Source organism: Triplophysa dalaica, chromosome 23 (assembly GCF_015846415.1).
Source record: "Triplophysa dalaica isolate WHDGS20190420 chromosome 23, ASM1584641v1, whole genome shotgun sequence".
Taxonomy (NCBI): domain Eukaryota; kingdom Metazoa; phylum Chordata; class Actinopteri; order Cypriniformes; family Nemacheilidae; genus Triplophysa; species Triplophysa dalaica.
This window is the reverse complement of record NC_079564.1, coordinates 11,746,731-11,769,826: the sequence shown is the minus strand read 5'-3', so window position 1 is coordinate 11,769,826 and position 23,096 is coordinate 11,746,731. Positions and strand designations below refer to the sequence as shown.

Here is a 23,096-nt window from a genome sequence, read left to right as displayed (position 1 = left end):
AAGTCAATTGGAACCTCCATTCCAACATTCTTTAAAATATCTTCTATTGTGGTCTGTAGAAACAAAGTCACACAGGTTTGAAATCAAATGTGTTTATGCAGCAAAATATTTGCTCTCTCTTTTGTAAACATAATCACAGACAACAAATATATACTGTTGTCTGTATAATCTGTTCGTTCCCCTTGTCTAGGGGTGGAAAGGGGTTTTAACGAAAATAATTGAATAAAATAATGTTGGCACACTTCAATTCCTCTGTCCCAGAGTCTAAACACAACACTCAACTTGGAGGCAAATAAAGAAAGGTTTTTATTTACAAAACACTGTAACAATTTGGAAACATGATTCATTCAATGAAGCATCTCATCAGGGGCCTGTTTCAAAAAGGAGGTTCAACACCGAGTTAAAATGTGAAATCTGAGTTCTTTAACACCGAGATGCGAAACTTTGTGTTTTCGGTTTCAGAAACGCTGATTTAAGTAAGTTCTATCAACTCTGGGTAGACTTACCTTGAGTTAAGCAGTTGCACCATGATGAATGGATCTCCGATATTATGTTTCACCATGGCAATGGCACCAAAAAAAAGCAAGATGGCGGCAGAAAGGGCTTGAGACTGAGGCACACTTTCCGCTCTGCATAGACTGGATTTACTAATGTACTTTAATGCGTATAAGTTTTGATGTTTTCATGTAAAGAAAATGGTACAGTTTAAATAATAATGTACAGAGAAATGACAAAATTCCACAGAGTTTTCACTAAATCTCTTTTCTAAATCTTCAGAACCAGCACAAAACAAAGAGTATGGCTGCATCCAAATACTCCCACTTGCGGTCTTTGCACTGACCACATGTCTACTTTCATGACGTATTTCCTGTTTATGGCCCAAGTGTTCTAGTGGGTGTAATGATCCAGAGTGAGCATGTAGTATTTCTATCCCGATGGGACACACTTAGCAAGTCCAAACATATAACGTTAACTAATGTGGTGTTTCTAATTATGAGATAAGAAGCAGTTTTACAAAATACATAACTTTGGAGTTTTCACCGATAAAATATCTAATTATATAGTCAAGTCAAGTCAGATTTATTTTTATAGTGCTTTATTTGTATTGGATCAAAGCAGCTGTATCCAAAAAATAAAAATAAATGAAAGACATCTTTGCTAAACATAGATAAAATAAAGATAAAACCATAAAAAGTAGTATAACATACTCTGGAAAGCTAAGATCTTGTGATGCACGAGCAAAAAGTCTCTCAAAAGACGGAGGGAAAACACAAGCTCAAGGCATACACAAAACAACTATACGTCCTGCGATTTAACACATCATATCTGGTACAGTTTCAGTCACAATATAGTTTTATTGTAGCTGTGGCCTCAAGGTCAGTGTCAATGTTGGTTAATCTTCCATTTAGACAGGTCCTCAGTCAAGCTTTATACACCTCCATTGGGATTTGTTTTATTTGGGAACAGTGTAGACCAGCGATTCCCAAACTCTTTCATTCCAGGACCCACCTAGACTGGTACAATCTATTTTGAGAACCACCAAAATATTTTTATATGGAAATATGGGGAGAAAAGAAACATTCATCCTCAATAAGTAGAAAAGTTTCATGGACAAATATCAAAGCTTTTGTTATTGCCAGTCATTAACGTGACTAAACAGTTTTTTTTTGAGCGTCATTTAAAAGCCAAGTGACTTTCCACGACCCACCTCTTGCCTTTGTGCGACCCACAGTTTGAAAACCCCTGGTTTAGACGTTTAGCCCTGTGTTTCTGAAGGTAATCTGTCGCTCTTTTAGCAGTTGGAGGGAGAAATTTGAAGAAAGAATATCTTTTCTGCAGTTTGTCCCTCATCACAAAGATCCTGAGCTAGGAAGAGGACAGTTTGGTGGTGGCAGATCTATGCAGTATTGTTCACTTTGTCCTTTAGTATCAAATCGCTGTATTGATGTAGTCAGCAGAATGTACTTGGAGGCTGATTCCTTGTTGGCAGGGAGAGGAAGCAATGGTGGAAGACTCCAAGAGAAATCAACACAGGTACCTGAAAAACATGGTACTGCTCTGAGTCTTTTATAGGATACTGAGTACTTCTCACTTTAACTTTCATTTAAGTATCAAAGTTGTCTTCACATAAAAAAAGAAAATCACAGATGAATTGCTTTAATATCCAGGCTATTTCTTATAATGAGATTAAATAGGGAGCAATTTGGAAACTTTTGCTTAATTCTCAGATATTTCACTTGAAAAAATTCTCACAAATGTCTCAAAGTTCCGCAAGAGATCTCACAAACTGAGCTCAAGTCTACAATCAAATGTCAATATTATTGAAGGTTTCAATATGAAATGTACACAAATCCCAATTATTTCACCTCCACATTTCAGAGCCGTGAGCTCTTTGTATATTTAAACATTTTCATTCAGTTTTAATTTCTCCTCGCAACTTTAGGAGAAACATCTGAGACAGCTAAATGAAGCACAACTGAGACTCCATCAAATCTTCTAAACTACAAAAGAGCAAATTAGGAGCAATAACAAAATAACTAAGAAATATTTCAAACTGAATGTTATTTGGTCACCGTGGAGTGTTTCTAAATCAAATTGTTGACATTTGTTGATATACATTTTATAGACATTCATACACAAATCTTATAAACTCTAAGGAAGAATCGGGAAGCTGGAGACTTTATAACATTCTCCATTTGCTCACTATTTAATCCTGTTGCTCTAGGAATCGAGAGATGGTTTGAGACGAGACCTCATTTGTGAAACTTTTTTCCTGTGGGTATGAGAGGAAATGAAAGTACTTCATGTGTCACAGAGAGAAAAGAGTGTAGTTGAGTGAGATATGATGGATGTTCAGGCACTTTTTAGATGTGGCTTAGTTAGTTTTGTGCATCGCGTAATTTCAAAGTAATGCAATATGTGTGATGCAAGTCATTTGGGATTCTGCATTAAAATGGCTTCCGCAGGCATGCTTTTGTGTTTTGAAGTATTCTCCTTTAGTGTTTTGCGGGTGTTTTTGTGCATGTTTTTGAAGCTATATATTCAAACAGTGTTTAAGCAGCCTTCTGTTTATCTCTCTCTCCCTCTCTATGTCTCTGTATGTGTGTCTATTCTGTCTATTAGCTGCTTTTACCTTTAGCATCAATCCTCCATGTATCATCATCGTGCAAATCTGAGTATCTATCTTCCCTGTCAGCAGAGTGTTTATCCAAGTGCTGGGTGTGCATTGATGACTATGCAGCATCTCTTCTTCTGGACGCGGTTAGCTCCTCTTTCACCGGTACACTAGTACAAGGGCAGTGATGCACCATATGGCATCTCCCTTAAAGAAATAGTTCATCAAAAATGTGACGTTTTCTCATCATGAACTCACCTCATGTCATCCCAGGGATATTTTTGAACAATATGCCAGCTCTTGTCTTTCAAATGCCATTCATTTTTTGAAACTCAAAATAGTAAATCCATTATAAAAGTATTCCAGCGGGTTAATGACTGTTATTGAATACATCTGAGACTACATTGAATGATAAATGAAACACAATTAAGAACTTCATCAAATCTTCAGAGTTAGCAAACTTTAAGCAATGATAAATAATAACTGAATATCTGAATATTATTTGGTCTTTGTTGAGTTTTCTATATAAAATATGCTGACATGTTTTTTTTTTTTTTTGTAAAATCATCTTCTGAAATATGAGAATGTTTTCCGAAATATCTTTCTTGAACTATTCCTTTAACTGTTGGTTGCTTTATGAGAAAAACATGTTTACTAAACAAACAAATCTGTGTGTCAGGCTCAGTACCCCACCCTGATGTGACGGCCATGCATTGACCCTGTTGAATTGATGGAGAGTTGAGAATTAAGAGGCCTCCCGCTGATCTTTTTAATGTGTGTGTGTTTGTGAGTAATCTGTGCAGACCGCTGCATGGAGCCAGCATCCATATATGAAGGGCAGCTTTTCTATTTGACAGTCAATACGACAGGATTTGTGTTTCATTTAGGTGCCAACTGGGTCCAAGCACCTGCTCTTCTTTTGTTTCTGTATCTATTTTTATTGCATCAGTTTTGTAGAGTCGGTCTCGTATGTGTGGTTGCTTATGAAGCTGCTCAGTTATTAACAATCTGTGCTTCTGGAGTTATTGATGTTGTACAATATATAAATATGTTTTCATTAGGAAAATCACATGGATCAGATCACTTGCACAAACTCAGGGAGATTAATGAAATATGCCGGTGTTTCTTATCAGCTGTGGACCACCTGCACTTTTTTTCTCTTCTGAGAAGTACCGTCCCCCGAGGACTCACTTTCTCTCGACGTCTTCCCCTGCTCTTCCTGGAGTCTGAATCAATGCAGTTCTAATAAATGCATGCTATTGATCTGCACCATATGCTCAGGCTTCTGTAATGGGCTTTAAGCGGAGCATAACAGCCCATGCTTTGAGTAAGGGGTTAGATAAGGAAGGGGGTGTGGCCTTTATGAAGTCACTTCCTGTTTTCAGCTGCCAGTCTCATATTTCCTTCTCACACTTCATGTTTCTCATTCATGTGATTTTTCTGTTTTTTCAGCTGATTGGTCAATTGCTCATTTTGTTGGTTGTCTTTGGTAGGCATTGAAGCCTGTCATCAGTCAGGATGTTCCTCAGACTTTGGGCAGCAGGAGGTTGATCAGCTTCTCTCTGTCAGGTAAGTCTGTACTGTCTTATTCAATGTCTTCTGCATTAATATAAGGGTTTATTGGAGACATTAAGCCATTGAACTGGTACTAATAACTAGTTAAGCATTTTAGATGTTGATGTATTTCAAAAGATTTTTTAATGTTTTTATGAAAGTATATTCATTATTTGTGACCCTGGACTACAAAACTATTCTTTAGAAGCACGGGAACATTTTAAGTAAACAGTAAAAATACATTGTATGGGTCAATTTATTTCTTTATTTTTCTTTTATGGCAAAGATCATTAGAATATTAAAGAAAGATTGTGTTTATATTTTGATATTTTGCTTACTTTATACCATAAATATATAAAAACTTTATTTTTGTGAGTGGATCCAACAAAATCTTTACTAAAGATGCCTACAAACCAGAAAAATGCCTACAAACTTTATTCGCTCCCGCCACTCAAGTTTGATATCTATGTAAATCTTCGAATTTCTGCTTTCGGGTTCAACTATTCTCCTCAACATCATTGTATACTTTAATTCCTGATACTATTTTAAAATGTGGAAACTACCAACTGACTCTTAATTCTGCGTTGTAAGATATATGTCCAAAAGCCTTTACTGTCTCATACTTTTCCCATAGCTTACAGATAAATCTTGTATTCCTTTAGGCTTCGGATGATTCTCTAGGTCCTCTGTGCTTCATAAAAAAAACTTTATCTATTTTTAGTTTTTGTTTGTAGCACTGAGAAACAATTCCCCTTGAACCCTCTGCATTTACACTCATATCACATATAAGTAGTGCAAACTTTTTCTTTAAATCATTGTTCCTTTTTTAACAAACAAGCAGGTCCTAAAACATGCAGATCTTTTAAATATTGTGCATGGTTTCTATATTCCTTTTAACTTGTAACTTTTATTTGTCTTCGCTCCTAATTGTTAATATCATATGGATTTGAAATATTCTTTCTAAAGGATCAAATAATGCACTAAATAAATAGTATGTCTCCTGTTATCTAGCTTCTCTTTTTCCTCTGAACTATATTAAAAGTTGCAATCCTCAAAGCATTGACTGTAAGAGCAGGCCTCCCCATAGCTCTATGTATATTTTATTCATAACCACATCTCCTGTCGTGACTCTGCAGTCTGTCTGGGAACGCTGTTACAGTACAAGCATATTCACATTAGTGGCTGTACAGAAGGTATGCAGCCAGAGAATCACCTCTGGGAGAGGAAAAGTGTGCTCTATTCCCCCAAGAGAGCAGAAAACAGGATTGCTTTCAGCATCATGGACAAATGACCTAAAGATGCTGATTTAAAAGGGTTGCAGATATGAATGGCGTAGCTTGAGTGGCTGTTTTACAAGAAATCCATTTAAATCCATAAAATTACTCACTAATGTCCTTTTTAAAGATTAGATCAGGTGGATACCTCAACTATTTTCCTACCATTGACTATTTTTTTTGGTCATTTATGAAACAACGCTTCCCTGTCGTGTACCAGTTCATCACTTACTGTCTGTCGTTGCTCGCTCTCGCTGTGAACACAAGGTTTTTTTCGGATGCACTTATACTTCTCTAGATGTCCTAATGTCTATAAATATGAAGACATTCTACATTAGACATGAGTGTTGCTTGTGTCCATGCATACAACTGATTGTTTTTTACTATATGTTCATACATGCATAAATTTTAGGGGGTTAGAATCATGACAGTTGAACGAAAAAGATTCTGCTCCAATATTACCCCCCTAAGAATATGTTGTAACAGGTAGTGTGTGTGGCCTTGAACTTTTAGCATGTCTATGTAAATATGAAGATATTATACATGAGCCACAGAGTGTTGGTTGTGTGCATGCATAAAACTCATTGATTTTGACTATATGTGCATCCATGCATAAGTCTGAGGGGGGTAGAATCGTGGCAGTTGGGCAAAACAGATCCTGCCCCAACATTACCCCCCCTTCCCCCCAAAATATTATCCAGTGACGTGTAACGAAGTGTGTACGGCCTCAAAATCTTACCGTATCTATGAAAATATGAAGAAGTTCTGCATGACCCATATAGTGTTGCATGTGTCCATGCATCAAACTAATTGTTGTTGACTACATTTGCATCCATGCATGAGGGAAAGGGGGTAGAATCGTGGCAGGTGGCTGAAAAGATCTGGCACAAATATTACCCCTTAATACTACCCACAATTTTTTAACACATTAAAACTCAACAAAAAAAAACATCTACAGGAATTATTTGTGACCAAAAAATCCTAATGTAAATTATATTTGCGGATACAGAGAGTCACGACTCCAGAAACATTGCCAGTATGCACATCTGTTGAAGCACAATGAACACATGCTTTATATACGCTATAAACTTGCCACTTGTGAAATTCTTAGTGATAGGAATAATTTGAATAGGATTAGACCTGAAGTCAGAAGATTATTAGATTATAACATCACATCTCACCTAGGACTGTCTTTGTCTGCCTGTCTGGATACTGAGAAAGCTAATTAGCTCCTGCGAGATTCATAGACCTTTTACCATTATTTGTATATGCCCTGGCTCATACATTATAACTTTAGCCTTTAAGCCTCACACATCCCTTGTTGCTGTATTAATGATGTTTTAATATTAAAGCAAGAGAATTCATGAAATAAGAAAATATGCAGTTGTATCAAAGTAAAACAGTATTTAACATAATGGTGTAAACTGGGACCTTTTGGTCTGTACTGGGAGGTGTTGAACAGCCTTCAGCCACATGATGAGTAATGGTATCATTTCCTTTTTTCTTATGTTTGCAGCTATTTTGGGTCCCATTGAGTTTAATGAAGGGCAGAAGTCCTTTAACTTTAGAAGCCAACAGAAAGCCATAATTCAAAAAGGAATAAAATTACATTTAGCAGAAAAACAAGATGTCTGTCTGAAATAGATTTAAATGAAAATAATAAATGTGCAAGCTCTGTTGTAGATCGCTGTGGAATGTAGGATATTCTTGTTTAAAGTTATGTAAGAAAAACAAGTACTGTTATACACATTAGATCTAGAAACCAGATGAAATCTCGATTCCCTGTTTAGTTTGACCATAGATTGCAGGTTGGGATGTCTTCACAAGTTCCTCCTGTTCTTTTCTATCTTGCAGACATTCAGGCAGTGGGGCTAAAGAAAGGGATGTTTTTTAATCCTGATCCGTACCTGAAAATCTCCATCCAGCCCGGAAAGCACAGCATCTTCCCCGCTCTGCCCCACCACGGTCAGGAGAAACGATCGGGCATCATCAGCAATACAGTAAACCCCATCTGGAAAAGAGAGGTGAGTCTGCCCAAAACCTCAATGCTTTTGATGTTCCGTCATATGTCAGATCATTTTTTAGATGTCACAGCGTTTGATGTAATGGATCATTTAAAGGCCTTCTGACATTTCAAGACATAAAATCACCTGAGTTTGGGATGGAATTTGAGATGTTATTGTGACATTTCACGACTTTATTTCTGAAGCTCAGATGGCTTTAAGCTGCAACAGAAAACGAAAAATCTGCAGGAGGCTGGAGCTTTTTTCTCTCTATGATGTTGGTTTTTGCAAATAAAATTGCAATGAATTGTTTATCAGCATTTTTTACCCACAGTTTTCATCCCACCCTAAACTTCTGCTTCATTTCTGGAAACATATCATTGTACAAAACAGGGGTGGCACCACACTTCCAACTGGTAGTTGGACGAAATGTGCACTGCTTAAATTTTTTACATTTGTGTTATAGCCACAACATTTCTTGTATATCATGACTGGACGAACACATTTTATTGCTCTTCATAGTACAGTATATGCTTTCGTTTTTTGACCCCTCGATTTCCAAAACAATATTCACAGGCTTGTTTTTTGTTAAACATTTTTTTTAAATGTGTTGAGTTTTGCAATCGTTATTATATATTTTATCCAACTACTTATTTCAAATAAGATGGACCAACAAAGCTTATTATTGTTATTATTGAGGTAATGTATCTAACAGTGTCTTATTTTATTAACTTAGATCAGAATGTTCAAACAAATAAAAACACTTCTTTATGAAAAGTTCCCTTAACATTAAGGAATTTACAGGAGAATAAACATCTGACATGTTTAAATATCTAGAGATTCAAAAAAGCTGTAATCTTGTGGAAAAAAAAATTAGTTGAGGGGTTGAATTGCAACAGGAAATATTTTGATTCTTACTATTGTTTTAGCTTATTTTAATAATTGTTTGCCTTGTATTTGTGCAAATAGTTTAAGTAATCTCTGAAGTTTGCTGATCCCAGACTTCTGGTTGAAAGCTATATTGACACGATACCCATATAGCCTACTGGGCAAGTTTCTATGTTTTCACACAGTTGAAATAAAATATCAATATTTATAAAGGTCTTTCTCATATGTTGGTGAGCAACTGTCTTGTTCTGCTGTGTCTTACAGTTAGCTTTTACATGCACGTACACACATGCATACCTGTAAATGTGGTTTACAAGGACTCTCCGTAGACATAATGATTTTTTTACCATACAAACTGTATTTTCAAAGATCACAGAAAACACTAGCCATTTAGTCTTTAAAAAATCATCATTTGTTACGTCTTTCAGAGATTTAGTTTACAAGGACACAGGAACCATGTTTACGTTGTGTACGCAGATATGTGTCTTCGTAAAGCATGTATACAAGCACGAACACTGATGGCTGTGTCAGATGGTTAATCCTTACAACATCTTCTGGACCCTCGGGGGAAGCTCATTTACACATGATCAAAGCTCTCCTAATAACCTGAAGATAAGCCTTGTTAGCTTCACCTCCCTTGGTGTTTCCCGACAAGTCTTAAATGAGCTACTCATCTCTTTTACATTGCGTTTGCATATTTCACGTCAATGTATAAATAGCTATATTGATTGCCTATTGACAATAAGATTAGTGCTAATGCTGTCAGAGCTTAAATTGCATAATGCTACCATCAAGCCAGAATGCTTGTATTACAAGATCAGTGGATCAACACCAAAATTTTCAGACCAAACTGGTAAATGTTAGACAGTGTGATTGTAAATGTTAAGTATTGTTTAATCTGCACAAGCTTGGCTATAAGCACATTCTTTGAACTTAATTCTGTTGCAGAAATCTAAAAATAGAGCAGCTAAAAAACGCTCGTCCATACTACATACTAGATATTCCATCCATTCAATCAGAGTCCCTTCACTTCAGAGTCGGTAGCTCTTGTGAAATACACAGCACATGTCAGGCAGTTGGCAGAAAGTCAGTGAGGCGAAATACTGGCCCGTTTCTCTTTACACGCGTGGCTGACTTGGAAGAAAGCCATTGTAGTGCAAAACGTGAGCCACAGAAGGTTTTCAACGTCACTGGGGGTTAATGGCACCATTATAAACTCTGCTGGATGAACATGACCTGCTGTGTTGTTGGGATTTTTCCCAGAATTCTTTGCTGCTGCAAAATGTCCTTAGAAAATCTTTGAAGCACGATTGAATTAAGTGCAAATTATTGATGAATTGACATGACAACATCCTTTTCATTTCTTTTAAGTGCTATTCCTCCTCTTTCATATATACTGTTTAAAAAGGTTGAAGAAATCTGAAGAAAAAGGTTGGCAATTGTGATGATGAATTGTAAAACGCAATGCAGAAAAGCAAGTATATGCAAAAATGTGACGCATCACCAAATGTGAAATGAAGTAATATGGATCCCACCTATGGAAAGGCCATTTGTTTCATTTCATCTCCTTTTAAAGAACTCAGCAGCGTTTTAGTGTCAAGAATAAAGAGAAAAATGATGAGAGTAGCAAAGTCTTGGCATTACAAAACTCAAGTTTGAAATGATTCATGTGAAGCTTGAAACAAATGTAGCATTCGATTAAAATAGAAGTATAACTGGGTTAAACTGGATCAGTTGTAGGGGTTTAACGATACAGTCGGCTCACGATCCGGATACATATCTCGATACAATACACATCTCGATATTTTGAACAGATTAAAAATTCAAATAACATTTATTTTAATAATAATAACAATTTCAGTGACTTATTTTGTTGTACATACAACTTCATAAAGAATTTAAAAATGTTAAGGTTTAACTGAAATTAGAATTAAGATCGATGTCAATTTTGACTGCACATTTTGATTTAGTTTTAGTCGTAGTCTTTTGACTAAAATGCTATTCAGTTTTAGTCATCCTAATTCATCATAGTTTTAGACTATTTTTAGTCGACGATATCTACATTATATCAGTTTACTAAACTCTATCTGGATTAACTCATTTTATGTTCCATACAAAGATTTAACTGTTTTGACATAATTTGCTTTACCTTGGAATTAAATGAAACCTTTATTTTTCAGAAAACTTGAGTAACTACTGGATATGCATTGTTGTAACAGAGAATTTTAGACAATGAAAGACATGAAACTATTCATTCGGTCTCATTTTGACTCAATTGATTCATTCATTCAGTACAATGAAACGCTCTGACAGAGCTCACAAACTCGAGCACTATTGGCTCGTGTCTCTTTGAAGCTGCGCTGTCTCAGCTTGACACCGTAATAAATTAGAAAAATATTAAAAAAATACATATTACATAAACTGTATTACATTCCTTCGATCATGCAGATCCCATAATTGTTTTTTAGCATGTCATTCGATCTTTTAATATACAGTACGTCTCACTACATCGCTTCTCTGATCGGAACAGCACTGGTTTCTTTTGGGTTGCACGTTTTGCGGATAAATGAACATTGCCATGTAAAAACAGTTGTGCTGCCTTTGTAATGAGTTTCGGTGTCTTGCCTGCAGTCACGCTTCACGTTTGCTGTGTTTAACGGCGATTGTGAAGGAAAATATGTCGCTTTGTAAGCCCCTTGGAGACACAGATTGTGTCTTGTGGAGAGAGTTCTCTCTCTACTACATATGTGAGATAAGCACACGTTATGCGGTGGCACAGAGTAGGTAGTGTCTTGACCGATGAACGAATAGAATTAAACACACCTTCCAGCCAATCAGTTCTCACTGAACTGCATGAATAGTTCTTTTCAACAAAGTTCAATGTTTGAAAGTAAGAGATGATGATAAATCTCATATTCCATCTGAATAGAAGCTCCATTCATTTCAGTAGATTGTGAAGTGCCTGTGTTTGCAATTGATTGCCATCTAGTGGTACGGCTGTGAATTGCAACCAATGGTTCACTTTACCCCTCCCTTTCGAAGCACTACGTGGGCTGACACAGAACAAAGTTTTGCTTCTTTGTTTTAGGAGCTCTGTAGAGCAATTTTTCCATTTAGAGCTAGCTTATGCTAAGGTAAAAAAAAACATACACCTCTGAACACAAGGTTACGTATATTATGTTGCTTTTCTGTCAATAAATCCTCCAAAAGATTACACACTGGACCTTTAAGCAGTAGCACTAATCTGGATTTGCAGTGCATTTAATTCCTCTAAAATGTGTGATTCAGAGACATGCCGTCTCATTTCCCCTGATGTTTATTTTGCCTGATTGCATTTCTATTTATAGGCTGTAACAAGAGTGAGAGTTACGCCTTTAGCAGAACACTGTGCCAGCTAGTTGGCTGATTCATAGCAGCAGACAGTAAAGGGTGAGGGCTGAACGACTATCTCATTCTATCTGATTTATTAAGATTCAGCATTTTACCGGCCTGTCTCACAGAACTTTATCTTGTGTATCACCTCCTGCCCTGACAGTCATAGATTTTGCAGTTTGATTCGGACTCTTGGCATGTCTGGAAGAACATGCTTTCTTTATAGCACCATGTCTAAAATGCACGGTAATACCATGGTACTGTGCTTTTCATAAGGGCTGATTATTTTTGAAAGGTAAAATGAAATCTCTTCTTTCTATGTAGTCTCTCTGCCTCCTTCTATAACATGCAGCTGTTTGCTGGCTTCTGTATTTTCTCCTAATTGCATGAGCTATTACTGCTAAATTACTGCTGCACTATTGTGCTTAAACATGAAACTCCTGATCATCTAAAGCAATCACCTTCACATTTGCACAGAAGCAGCAGACTCAGTGGATTTGATTTGGGGGTCGTCTAATGACTTTGTAATGGCTGAAGGTGTCAAGTGTGGGCTTGTTGTTGTGCTGATTAAACGGTTGCTTTTAAACATCTTGCATGGCTTCTTGAAAGAAAACCCTGATGGTTTGGTTAACACACGGGCAGATCGGAAAAGCCAGTGTTCTGGCTTTCGTAGACAGACGTCGTCAATGTTGCGGTTTTTAGGTGGACGGCAGCCAGAGGGATGCGGTCCCCCTGAACGGAGAAGAGATTCTGTGTACCTCCAAGATTATAATAATAACTGAATCCTGCCAAGTGTTGAGCTTTTGAAAGTGAAAGCATCATGCTGTTACCTGTTTCATGCACTTTACTGTTTTTTCCATCCTCATTTGTTTTCAAGTGATTTTCTCATTTCCATGGATTGAGTTGTAGTTTGTGAACAAACAAAGCAAACACAAATTACCAACTGTGCATTGAAAAGGTGTAATTACACAGAACAGGGTATATTTTTCTTGTATTCTCCAGAGGCGCAAGCTGCAATTTCCAATTAAAAGGAGTGCTGAGAGTCCCAAAGCTTGTAGGGCAGATAGTGGTGATGCGTTTACAATGCAGTACATTATTATGAGAAAGGGGAAAGAAAGATTTTTGACACGTTACATAACATATTAGTTTATTATGTTCAGAGGAAACCAGACAGAATGGCAGTGCTTGGCAACTGTTGATGCAGAAATGCAGTCTGAAGTGAACCCCACAAATATTTGGTTGTTTTTACATTCACAGCGTTTTAACTTTGTGTCCTTGCCGACGGATGTATTGGAAATTGAGGTGAAAGATAAATTCGCCAAGAGCAGACCCATCATTAAACGTTTCCTGGGGAAGCTGGTGGTGCCCGTCCAGAGGCTTCTGGAGAAAAATGCTATTGGGTAGGTCATCAAAGTCACCTGTGTGCTACACTTATTATGCAATGTTTAGCTTGGATGTGAGTGAACGAATTTTACTTAAATTATTGTGATTTTTGTATATTGTTTTTCCTGCAGAGCTTCAGTTTTATGTACTTGAAAACATAAGTAGCCTTTAAATGTTTCATTTATTCAGATGTGAAAATGTGTACGAGTGAAAACCGTGTGGGTGGTCACTTGGTTTTGGTTTGCCTTTTTATTTATTTCTTGGTTATGTGCGCATTACTTGCCATATACAGTATGTATCTACAGTATGTTAATGTTTCTTGTGTGTAAACAGGGATCATGTGGTGAGTTACACTTTAGGCCGACAGCTTCCAACAGATCATGTCAGTGGCCAGCTGCAGTTTCGCTTTGAGATAACCTCATCTATGCATCCAGGTCTGCTTTATCTCACTCTTTCGTAAAAAAATAACTTTACAATATGGAAATTGCTTATCCATTGCTCTTGTAGGTCTGGTGATTTGTAAGAAATATTATTATAAAATGTTTAATATGTATAATTATTTCTGTTGGTGTTATTATTAAAAAAATATGGAAATTGCTTTTTCATTAGTGTTGCAATAGGTCTACATATTTTAAAAGAAATCTAATATAGTACAGTTTCAGAGCTTGGGTAGCTATAAGCAAGGCTGGGCAAGAAATTAACTACATTTTTTTTATTAAAAAGTATTATTATATGTTGTAAATGTAAAAACGGTCAATATAAATCTTCATTTTTAAAGGCCAAGACTGGAATTATATAACATAAATATTAGATGTAAATTTTTTATCTGCATTATCCCATGGCAGTCCAAGTAAAAGTGATGTCAACCAAACTAAACATCCAAAATAACTTATAGGCAGAGGGGCTTCTCTAAGTGTTCTAATGGGTTCACCCTTGCAGGACACTTTTAGATTATTTCTGTCAACTTTTAGGTACTCGTGAAATGGTGTGTGGAAAGGTGCTTATTATTTCAAAGGGTGTCCATATATACAGTATATTTATATCATGGCATGCCTGTGTACTTAATGTGGTTTGCTTATCTGTTTAAGATGATGAGGAGGTGTCGCTCAATGCAATGCCACTCTACGATTTGGTACCCGACCAGCAGGCAGATCATGAGCCAGATGATGACCTCCCACATGACGATCTACCTGTGGAGGATACATTGACTTTGGTTCCAGAGATCTCCTCTGAATGTGCGGAAGAGGTCGAGACCCCGGATCCTTCGCTACCCACCTCCCCAGCTGAACCAAGTAATGACTCGCAACTAGAAGAAGAAGGTCAAGAGAACACTGTAGCAGATGATCATGCAACAGAGTGTGGAGATGGGATGGAAGGAGAGGCAGTACTGAACGATGTCGCTCAAGTACAAACTGAAGAACAGGAGTCTGAAAGAACAGATCAAGAGCTTGTGGAGATGCAGGAGCAAACTTTGACCGAGACGTTACTGGAGGTCCCAGAGAATCCGGGTATTGAAGATACAGGTGGAGGTGACACGGGACCCCATGGTGATTTGGATGTAGAGCTTGTGGATGCTGAAGAATGCACAAATCCTGAGCAAGAGGACACAAGGACAGACGAAGGCGGGAACGAGGAGGAACCCTGCTCGTCACGGATAAGGAGCGCCTTGTATCGCAAAAGTCGTCCTTGCTCGCTTCCCGTGTCCGAGTTGGAGACAGTCATTGCCTCTGCGTGTGGTGACCCTGAAACTCCAAGGTCTCACTACATCCGCATTCATAATCTGCTGCACAGCTTGCCTTCCGCCCAATGTCTCCACGACAGTCCAGATGAAGATGACGTACCTGAATCTTCTGAGGAGCTTACCGTCAAACCAGAGGAAGACAAGGAGAATGGAGTGGTAGCTGAGGATGAGGTGTCTGAAGCTCAATCTCCATCTATCGTACCCGAATGCCTTGGACCGTGTTGCAGACGTAACCTGCCGCGTAGCCTCTCAATCGAGCGTTTGTCTGAACTCAACCAGCTTATAGAGGGCGAAAGGCCTTCACCATCCCCTCTGCGATTGGACAGTGAGGATGGGGAGGTTGGGGGTGGGAGCCGAAGGGGTCCCCGAGAAAGCGAATGTGAACTGTGTGATAATTCGTGCTACAGTACGTCCTGTTATAGCACGTCTTGTTACAGTACGTCTTGTTACAGTAACTCAGGTAATGAGGGGCGTAACCATCTCTGCAGTCATACACGCCTCTCTTCAGTGGACAGCACCCGTCTGTCGGAGAGCACCGTTTTCTCCTCGCAGGAGGAGGAGGATGAAGAGAACAGCGCCTTTGAGTCGATCTCAGACTCGATGCAGAGCCCAGATATGAGGGAGTTGGGAGAAGGGTCATCTCAGTGGAGGGGGTCGTCATCTGAGGAAAGTCCAATGAGGGAGGGGCAGGGGGAGGAGTCACCTGTAGCTGGGCCCAGCGTTAGGCCATCAGGTAAGGAAATTTGACCTTATTATGCAGCGCTGTTGGGGATACTTCACCCAAAAATTAAAATTCGGTCATCATTTACTCACATTCGAGTTGTTCCAAATCTGTATAAATTTCTTTGTTCTGATGAACACAGAGAAACATATTTGGAAGAATGCTTATAACCAAACAGAGCTTGTCCCCCATTAATTTCAATAGTAGGAAACATTTATTGATCATTTTTTGGTTCTGTTGAACACAAAAGAAGACATTTTGATAAATGTAGGACAGCAAACATTTCTTTGGCAGTTTGTATTTTTTCCTACTATGGTAGTCAATGGGGGGGGTAAATCTGTCTGGTTATAAGCATTCTTCCAAATATCTTTCTCTGTGTCCATCAGAACAAAGAAATGAATACAGATTTGAAACAACTTGAAGGTGAGTAAATGATGAGAGAATTGTCATTTTTGAGTGAAGTATCCTTCTAACCTATAGGGGTATTGCTTGTAGCTATTGTTATCTTTATGAGGTGTATATTAGCAGGGATTTCCATTTAGCATCAAGTTAAAGGTCCAGTGTGTAATATTTTGGAGGATCTATTGACAGAAATGCAATGTAATATACATATGTCTTCAGATGTGTTATGGAATTCACCATGTTGTTTCTACAGTAGCCCTAAATGGACTGACTGCTCTTCAGAGCACATTTCGTGCATATGTTATCTTTTTCAGCAAAGTGATGACATATTTTTTCCTGTGAATGCTAGCATGTTACTGCCTTTATAAAAAATGTATGCATTATACATTGATAAGCATTTGGCCCAAGAATAGAGTTTAATGGTGTGCTATATAACATTTGAAATCCATTTTAGTAACATTCAGATCAACTTCAACCCTCGTGTGGTGGTTTGTCTAATTTCCGTCGGTCTAATTTTTGTAACAAATAATTAACTATATATAAATAACAAACTAATTTCGTGGGTCTAATGGACCCACAGAATTATTCTGTTTTCAAATCAATTAAGCCATAAAACATGTACACATAATTGAAAGTTGTTTTACCCTACATAAAAGCAGCATAGATAACATACTGTATATTGATTATAGCTATTTGACTATTACAGCAGTTGAATTACATTTATGAAAAGGAAAAATGAAAAGGCTTAAAAAACTTATGTAGCATGATAGAATTATATTTCTTAATAGATTATTCCTTAAAACATTCAGAAGCAAGCATAACACTAAAGCTTGTCAACTGGATTTCATGTTCTTACATAGGCAGTATCACCGCACAATAAGCCTACATCATTTACAAGAAAAAGTTGATTTCCTTGGAGTTTTTACAGATCTGTTTGTTATATATAAGCAAATAAATATGCTTATTTGACCAGAGATGAGTTTAGTAGCTAACCATTGTTGAAACTCAGGGACAATAATAAAATGTTCCTCCTGTTAAAGAATAGTTAATCTAAAAATGAAAATTCTGAAAAATGAAAAATGTCATTATAAACCTGTATGACTTTCTTTCTTGTGCAGAACACAAGAGAATATATTGTGAGTTAAAACAGTAAAAGGATTTTGATTGCTTTAAAGGGATAATTCTGCCATCATTTATTCACCCTTAAGTTTTTCAAAACCTCTATATGACTCGTTCTTCTGTGGAACACAAAAGAAGATATTTTGAGAAATCTCAATACAATGATATTCAATGGGGGCCAATGGTGTTTAGTTACCAGCATTCTTCCATTTAATGAAGAAAACGTTACCTGGTTTGAAATCATTTTGAGATGTTGTATGTAACATGAGTTCACTTAAATCGGGCCACTTTTTCACATTGACATGACTGAATTTACAATACTATTAATAGAATATATTGTACAGTCATGGGCCTGTATATATTGTTTTCCTTGGTTTGTTTCGTAGGTCATTGTCATTTGCAATGCAATCATCATGCTATCACTCAGTTTCCTGCTTTGCGACCTGACCCCTACCATTACCCAAGTGTTGACGAACCATTACCATCAAGTAAGCCCTCCTGAGTCACCGACCCTTGCTTTTGCCACTGACCTGCTGCCTCCTTTCGCATGAGAATGTTTGTTTATGTTGATCTGAGTGTTAGAACAGAGTGTGTAAATTCATGTGTGTTATATTTCAATTTTGGGACATTTTATGGAAACTGAAACAGAGTCATAATTTCAAAGTCAAGATGCATTCAAGCTATTTAAAAAGGCAACATAATAGTTGTATAGTTTACATAATATTATTGACATCATAAATTATAAATGAGTATTTACAGTAGCTGGCACAACAGATAATGAACAGAAATGTACAATAAAACAACTTTTTAGATGCTTTATGAAGAGGATAAATTCAGGGACTTCTTTATAAAACATTTGTTTACCTGCACCGCTCAGTACATGTGCACTTAACAGTAGGAATAAACAGATTATTTTTACGATCACATTTGAAAGATGGAACAATTTAGCAAAGCATGCTTGATCGTTGTTGTTTTTGTGTGCTTGTTTGCCTAATTTTGTGTGTATGAATCAGTGAAAAGGCACTATTCATGGTTTTTAAACCAATAAAGTCACTCCATTTCATCTCTTTTTAAATGCTCACTCACATCATTGCTGCCCTGTTGTCTTCACCAGTAAGCTTGCATTTGATTTCAGCATCTCTACAACAATATTTGCTTTCCATTTTCTCACAACATTGATTCTTCCATCCATCCATCCATTTTCTACCGCTTATCCGAACTACCTCGGGTCACGGGGAGCCTGCGCCTATCTCAGGAGTCATCGGGCATCAATGCAGGATACACCCTGGATGGAGTACATTGGTTCTTCATTTAGCTTAATGGGCCGCTATATTACATGTAAATCAACAACTGTATTTCCAATTGTGACCTGAGCACCGCAACATGAGGTGTTGGGTATTTGTTACATACTGTATCCCTAGCGATTGCTTTTGCAAATGAGCTAATGAAGACTTTTCTTATTCGTGAAAAACAGAAGTCAGAAGCATTGATCTGTACAGACTTCGATTTCTCAAGAGGGATTTCCAGCGAACTCAAAGCAGAATCGACTTAAATGAGCTTGTATCTCAAGAGATAAATGATAGTCTGAGCTGATCTCTCAAGAGGTTTCTTCGCGGTTGCCATAGTGACAGGGCACAGTCTGAGTATGCATAATAATGTTCCAGTCCTTGTTAAATTGCTGTTAGTGAAAACAATAGATGTGTTTTAGTTTTGTGAAACATTTAGGCCAATGCATCTTGCATTCCAACACAAAAAAATATTTGTTAAATATTACAAAATTGAACTCTCCTACTTCGCCCCACTGACTGACGTTGAAGTCACCAGACTTCTCTCCAGCCACCCCATCACTTGTCCCCTCGACCAGATCCCCTCCCATCTCATTCAGGCCATATACAGCACACTCACACCAGCACTTACACACATCATCGACACCTCTGTGCTCACCGGCACATTTCCATCCACATTCAAGCAGCCTTATTCACGTGCCTACTTAAGAAACCCATATTGGACCCCTCTACTACCGACAGTTACAGACCTGCCTCTCTCCTCCCATTTAGTGCCAGTTTTCATCCCGGTGTCTTTCTTCCTATCCAGTGAATAAACTACTGGAGAACAAGCAGTCTGGCTTCAAAACAAACCGCTCCAGTGAGACTGCACTGCTATCGGTTGCAGAAGCAGTGCAGATAGCTAAGGCGGAATCTAAATCCTCTGTCCTGATTCTGCAAGACTTATCTGCAGCGTTCGACACTGTCAATCACCAGATACTGCTAGCAACCCTGTCATCACTAAGAATCTCAGGCACCCTGGCTGATCCATCAGGGTGTCATGAAGGGGCTGGCTGTCCACTGCTCACCACATGATCACTGGGGTCCCTCAGGGATCGATGCTTGGACCACTCTTTTTCTTCATCTACACTACATCCTTGGGACCCATCATACGGGCACACGGCTTATCCTATCACTGTTAAACTGACCACACCCAGATTTACATCTCATTTCACCCTGACGATACTACTGTAGCAGCTCGCATTAAAGCTTAGAAGAAATCTCAGCTTTGATGAAAGAGCATTCCCGCCAGCTGAACCCTGCCAAGACAGGACTACTTGTATTTCCGACACACCCCACGATGCTGTTAAACTGACCACACCCAGATTTACATCTCATTTCACCCTGACGATACTACTGTAGCAGCTCGCATTACAGCTTAGAAGAAATCTCAGCTTTGATGAAAGAGCATTCCCGCCAGCTGAACCCTGCCAAGACAGGACTACTTGTATTTCCGACACACCCCACGATGCTGTTAAACTGACCACACCCAGATTTACATCTCATTTCACCCTGACGATACTACTGTAGCAGCTCGCATTACAGTTTAGAAGAAATCTCAGCTTTGATGAAAGAGCATTACCGCCAGCTGAACCCTGCCAAGACAGGACTAATTGTATTTACGACACACCTCACGATGCAACACTATCTCACCATCCAACTTGGCAATCCACAATAACTCCTTCCAAAACAGCCAGGAAACTCGGAGTAATGATTGATGACCAGCTGTCCTTCAATGATTACATTGCAAAGACAAACGCGCTCATGCCATGCCGATATGCCTTATTTAACATTAGAATGGATAGACCCTATCTCTCTGAGAATAAGGCACCTATCCTTGTCCAGACCCTTGTAATTTCAAGAATGGACTACTGCAATGCTCTCCTTGCTGGTCTTCCTGCAAAGACTATCAAACCACTCAAGCTGGTTCAGAATGCAGCAGCACGCCTCATCTTCCAAGAGCCTAAAAGGGGTCATGTGACAGCCCTTTTCATCTCACTCCACTGGCAACCAATTGAAGACCGTATCAGATTCAAGTCACTAATGTTTGCGTACAGGACTATCTCTGGATCTGCACTCATACTTTCACACCCTCTTACACTCCTACAACCCATCAAGAACCCTGCGTTCAGCAAACAAGCGGCATCTTGTATTGCTTGCTCATAAGCAAAGTAAATCGCTTTCCCGCTAATTCTCCTTCACAACTCCTTCCTGGTGGAACGTTCTTCCTAACTCTGTCCAGTCAACCACATTAAAAACGACTTAAAAGCCATCTCTTCTGTGAATACTTGACAGGCAAATGAAAAAAAAAAATTCTCTCTAAAGGTATCGTTTTGGTTTTCATGGAAACTAGTAACTTGGTAGTAGCACCTATTGTATTATTGCTCCTGTATGACATAATGCTTTTTGCTCCCTGAACTCTCTGTAAGTCACTTTGGATAAAAGCATCTGCTAAATGACTAAATGTAAAATACTATACAGTCAGTTTGCATGGATGTTTAGCAAAGCATTTACACAACCTGTCTGAATGGAATCTGAAAAGCATTGTTTAAAACCCTCTACAGATTCCGGTTTTCTGATTTTGCATGTGTATTGATGCTCAGGGTTGGTGCAATGTCACGCTTGTGAAAACCCTGCTGAGGTTTGGGATTCACTTTAATATAGGAAAATATACAGAATGCTAAAAATAGCCTCACAAACCTTCTCGAAGGGAAAGCTGACAACAGCAAATACTTCATTGTGAGCTGAAAGGATTTCCTCCAAGTGATCCTCAAATAATTGTCACCAGCTCGGGAAACCTGTTACCTACAATACAAAATCATATTTTTCTAAATACTGTCCTTATAAGCATTATTTTTTGTCATTTAATGCAGTGTAATAATACAAGTAAAGTATACACAAATCAAATCCCTTTATTGTCACTCAACCATATACACAAGTACAACAGTAGGTGAAAAACTTGATACATACGTTGTATTGACACGGTGCCAAAGAAAAACATGATATACCGTTTGGGTAAGTGATACCAGGTAAACACGGTTGTGTTGTGAGTTTTAAAGCAAATGCTCACTTGAACTGTGTAACAGTATCATACTGAAAAAGGCAACCAGTCTGTTAGTCCACTTTCACAACTGTATAATGAAGACAAATGGATGGATGAAATGGGATTTGTAGCACACATTGACAACTGTTCACTGATTTATGCGCAAGTCTGCTATTTACAGGTCTAGTTATTAATATGGTTTGGGAAAACGTCTGGTGTGCTGTTGTTCAGAAACATGTTCAGGCAAACACGAGGTCTCCGTAGAATCACTGTGGAGACCCATAAATCAAATTCTACACCCCTCCGAGTGTAGTAGCTAGGAAAGGCCCAAAGTACAGCATAATTTCAGCATCAGACAGCCTGCCTCAGGGACGCCTACAGTCCATTCAAACGGCACAGGAAACTGGAAATGGCTTACTAGATCTAGTATGCTCTGTTCTGATTGTTTCTTTTGTTCACTGTTTGGAGAAACGGCAGAAATGCCAACAGATGGGTTTAAGTGAACAAAATGAAAAGCTTATGAGATGTGATGCGAAAGCCTAAAAATGTACAAATACATATATTGCGGGTAAATGATCCCTAAATATGTGTACTGTATGACAGATTGAGGAATTCGATTGACAAAATAGATTTTTTGAGTAATTTATTCAATGATCAACATGTGTGCGTGTGCATGCATGCGTGTGTAAAAGAGCATGGCTTGTTGGGCTCATGTTACAACATATACATGATTTTCAATGAAAACAGATGCATGCTGAACTTCCGCATGCATTATATGCAACATGTTATATATATATTGTGGTTTACTATATAATGTAATATTTGCATAACATTAGCATTACTTTATAACGTTTTATTTTCTTTCTTCAGTCTAAATTATAATGTTACTATTGGTCTCATAATTGCATTGTTGTTTATTTGGCACAGACTGGGAAGCCAGGATAGACAGTCACGGCCGTGTTTTCTATGTTGACCATGTTAACCGCACCACCATGTGGCAGAGGCCGAGCCATGCTGCCAAGAGCAGAGGTATTCAGAGATCTAGCTCTTCACACCAGATGGAGCAGCTCAACAGGAGGTATGAAGAGACCCAGATTAACACTCACATACATTTATCTTCACTTTTCAATGACATTGTGTTTGCTTGCATGGTTAT

General features: G+C 38.1%; 1 protein-coding gene across 1 annotated transcript in view; it reads left to right on the top strand.

Moving 5' to 3' along the window:
* Window positions 1–23,096, top strand: part of LOC130413630 (E3 ubiquitin-protein ligase HECW1) — a 54,298-nt gene that overhangs the window by 15,362 nt on the left and 15,840 nt on the right. The window contains exons 5-12 of the mRNA XM_056738983.1: window positions 4,609–4,684; window positions 7,798–7,967; window positions 13,464–13,606; window positions 13,923–14,023; window positions 14,678–16,063; window positions 16,371–16,382; window positions 17,959–18,060; window positions 22,868–23,018. Of these exons, the coding sequence (XP_056594961.1) occupies window positions 4,609–4,684; window positions 7,798–7,967; window positions 13,464–13,606; window positions 13,923–14,023; window positions 14,678–16,063; window positions 16,371–16,382; window positions 17,959–18,060; window positions 22,868–23,018 (2,141 nt within the window). The remainder of the gene's footprint in view (window positions 1–4,608; window positions 4,685–7,797; window positions 7,968–13,463; window positions 13,607–13,922; window positions 14,024–14,677; window positions 16,064–16,370; window positions 16,383–17,958; window positions 18,061–22,867; window positions 23,019–23,096) is intronic.